The following is a 2,877-nucleotide window of genomic DNA, read 5'->3' as shown; positions in this document are numbered from 1 at the left end:
ATGGAATGAATGTGCTATAAAGGCCAGGCCACTGTAAATGTCCAGGGAAGTGGTTGGCAGACTATGGTGGCCTGTTGCCTACGTTTGTAGATAAAGCTTTATTGGAACACAGCCATGCTTGTTCACTTATGTAGTGTCTATGGCTGTATTCCATCTACAATGGCAGAGATGAACAGCTGTGACAGAGACTGTATGACTTGCAAAGCCTCAACTATTTAGTAATGACCCTGTACCGACAATAAGAAAAATATGCTGAAGCCTGGTCTAGCGGAAGGAAACAAAAGATTGGACTAGGGACACACTTGAGGTAAAGGAAGGAAAATAAATGCATAAGGTCTAAAGCATACTGGGGATACAAACTTTCCATAGCCCATTATGTGCTGTGCATATACAACTCTTGGAAACCCTATGGAGCAGTTCTACTTTGTCCACAGAGAAGGCAGCCATGAACTGTCATTCACTCAAAGGCAGTGGGTTTGAGAAAACAATTCAGAATTTAAAATCTGGGTGGCAGATGGCTCAGAATTTATTTGGCGATTCATGTCCTAAGCATGAAAACAATGCAGAGAGAGATGAATGCAATTCTTTGTCTTTACCTCTAACAAGAGATCGATTAGTGGCGTTTGCTTGCTGGCAGGAGTGAGGCAGAGATTATCTATTATTAAGACCCGCATGAAGTCAAAAACAAACTTTTTAGCCGGGTGATTGGTCAGGTAGGTCTTTGTGCCCACATTGCAGTACTCTGATTGGCTCCTGTTCATGCCGGTGTCTGCTGCAAAGGCTTTGAACTCTTCAGCTGGAGACCCGACTTCATCATCAAGATCAGTCACCTAGTAAAAGCAGATAGGAAAAACCCAGTCGTCAGATTCGAGTGCATAGGGAATCTTTATTTCCATGTTCTTAAAAACAAAATGACAGCAGCAACAACAGTATTGAACTAGGGCATCTACCACCTATTAGGACATCTCACACATTATTATTACCCACCCCACACTTCATTTGATCTCTGATTCAAGACAGTCATCTGGCACCGTACATTATGGTTCTTCAACATATGGTGTTTTTATCATAAACTACTGATTGACCACTAACAATATGTTTGCTTTATGGTGAATTCTATTTTTAGGGGGGATATCTGCACTTAAGATGAATAAAATGAGGGTGATGATTATTTGCATATTTGAAACTTGCTTATGGAGAAGCTAGTTATGTCGTAGTATTTCAGATAAAGATCTGATATAATGGCAGCACGGAAGGGCAGTTTTCTTTCTTCCTTTATTTATTTTTAGTTACACGTTGCAAGTCAGATTTATCCAATTTTTTTCTTTCATTTTTTTTTTCAGTGAATTGGGTAAGTGATTGCAGACCAAATCAGATGATCACTCAACAATTCATACATATATACTTTGATTCATGTCATTGATTGCAGCCCCCAAACAAAAGGTCACTTCTTCGACTCCTTCCCTGTGGGTACTATTTTCATTCCCTCCTTTTCTAACTTTTCTGACATTTGTCTGTGCTGGCCCCCCCCCCTTACCTTTTTTTTTTTTTTGCCAAACAGTTGGTTAGACGAATGAGTGTGTACCTCCCAGTCTACTGGTTGGCTGAAAACTGAACCATGGGGGTGAGTTCATTACCAGCACTTGAGGACCCTAGGAGTCTCAGGGATGCCACCAATCTCTAGCCAAACAATACAGCTGATCTCTTTTATCATTTTGTCCCACCTTCCCCCACTCTATCCAAGACCTTCTATCGTGACCCTTTCAGCGCAGTCTGTAAAGGGAGTCAAGTCCCATCTAGCTCTCCTGGTCTCCAGGCTGCGGGGGCTGAGTTTGCCTGACCATGGAGTCCTTTGAAATCAGTGTTGCCACGTGTCTTTGGATTTGCTCACTTTTCTTTCCTCCATGAAGAGACCCAGAGTTGCATGTGTGATGGCCAGTCATGAACTTGGAAGATCCCAGTTGCTATTCACCAACGCAGGATATAGAACATTATCTATACAGACTAGGTTATGCCAAGTGACCTTGTTCTCCCTTGAAAGGATGGTCTGGTCCCCCAGGCCCAGTGACTCATTCCCACTTGTTTGGTTATGCCTAAGGTGTTTTTATAATGTTGCCCCTGTGTGTTCCACCACAGCCATGGATATATTTTCAGCAAAGGTAAATAACCAGGTATCTTCTGTGACATCTCTGTGCATCCATGGGTAAATGCTACTCTCTCTGACACACCTGTGCAACCTGTGTGCCTATCCATGAATCGACTCACAAGGCAATCTATTATATGTTAGGTTAACAAAACAAATACTGTATATACTAGAGTATAAACCAACCTGAATATCAGCCAAATATCACCTAATTTTACCACAGAAACTGCATAAAAAATGTGCTAAAAACTCGGCTTATACACGAGTATATACAGTAAGCAAATTAGTATGTAATTTTGAGCCAGGAGGCAGCAAGACCAGAAGACAGATTGCAAGGTAGTGAGAAGGAACTATGGGGGCAAAATATCAGTGGGCAGCTTTTTTCCCCACCCCCCCACAAAAAAGCAGCTTCTTAAAGTTATCATCAAGCTGAGCGTATTATGGTCATGCGCTACAGTTATCCTTCTCCCCCAAAGCATTATAATTTTAGAATAGTTCAGCTTTATGCATAAAGGAAAATTAGCACGAAGAAGGCAAATTGTGCCAGGCTTCTACAGTGTCATATATATAAAAAGAAATGCCCAGAAATCCTGAGAAATGATGGCGGAATAAGTGTTTTCAGTGTTTTGTGGAGGACGAAAGAAGTCTATGCCTACTATGAGATTATCGGCTAATAATGATCTAGTGCATTCGCACAAAATAGTCTTTTAAAAAGTCAGAAAAGTGAACAGTGA

At 41.3% G+C, this 2,877-nt stretch overlaps 1 protein-coding gene across 1 annotated transcript in view; it reads right to left on the bottom strand.

The window, feature by feature from the left end:
* The window catches only part of WDFY3 (WD repeat and FYVE domain containing 3), a 242,492-nt gene that overhangs the window by 78,654 nt on the left and 160,961 nt on the right, over positions 1-2,877 (bottom strand). The window contains exon 33 of the mRNA XM_045284341.1: positions 597-830. Within this exon, the coding sequence (XP_045140276.1) occupies positions 597-830 (234 nt within the window). The remainder of the gene's footprint in view (positions 1-596; positions 831-2,877) is intronic.

This window comes from Echinops telfairi, unplaced genomic scaffold (assembly GCF_000313985.2).
Source record: "Echinops telfairi isolate 266 unplaced genomic scaffold, ASM31398v2 ScPeMD7_7468;HRSCAF=8506_0, whole genome shotgun sequence".
NCBI classification, from domain to species: domain Eukaryota; kingdom Metazoa; phylum Chordata; class Mammalia; order Afrosoricida; family Tenrecidae; genus Echinops; species Echinops telfairi.
The sequence above is the reverse complement of the archived record's forward strand: the minus strand, read 5'-3'. Positions and strand labels throughout refer to the sequence as shown.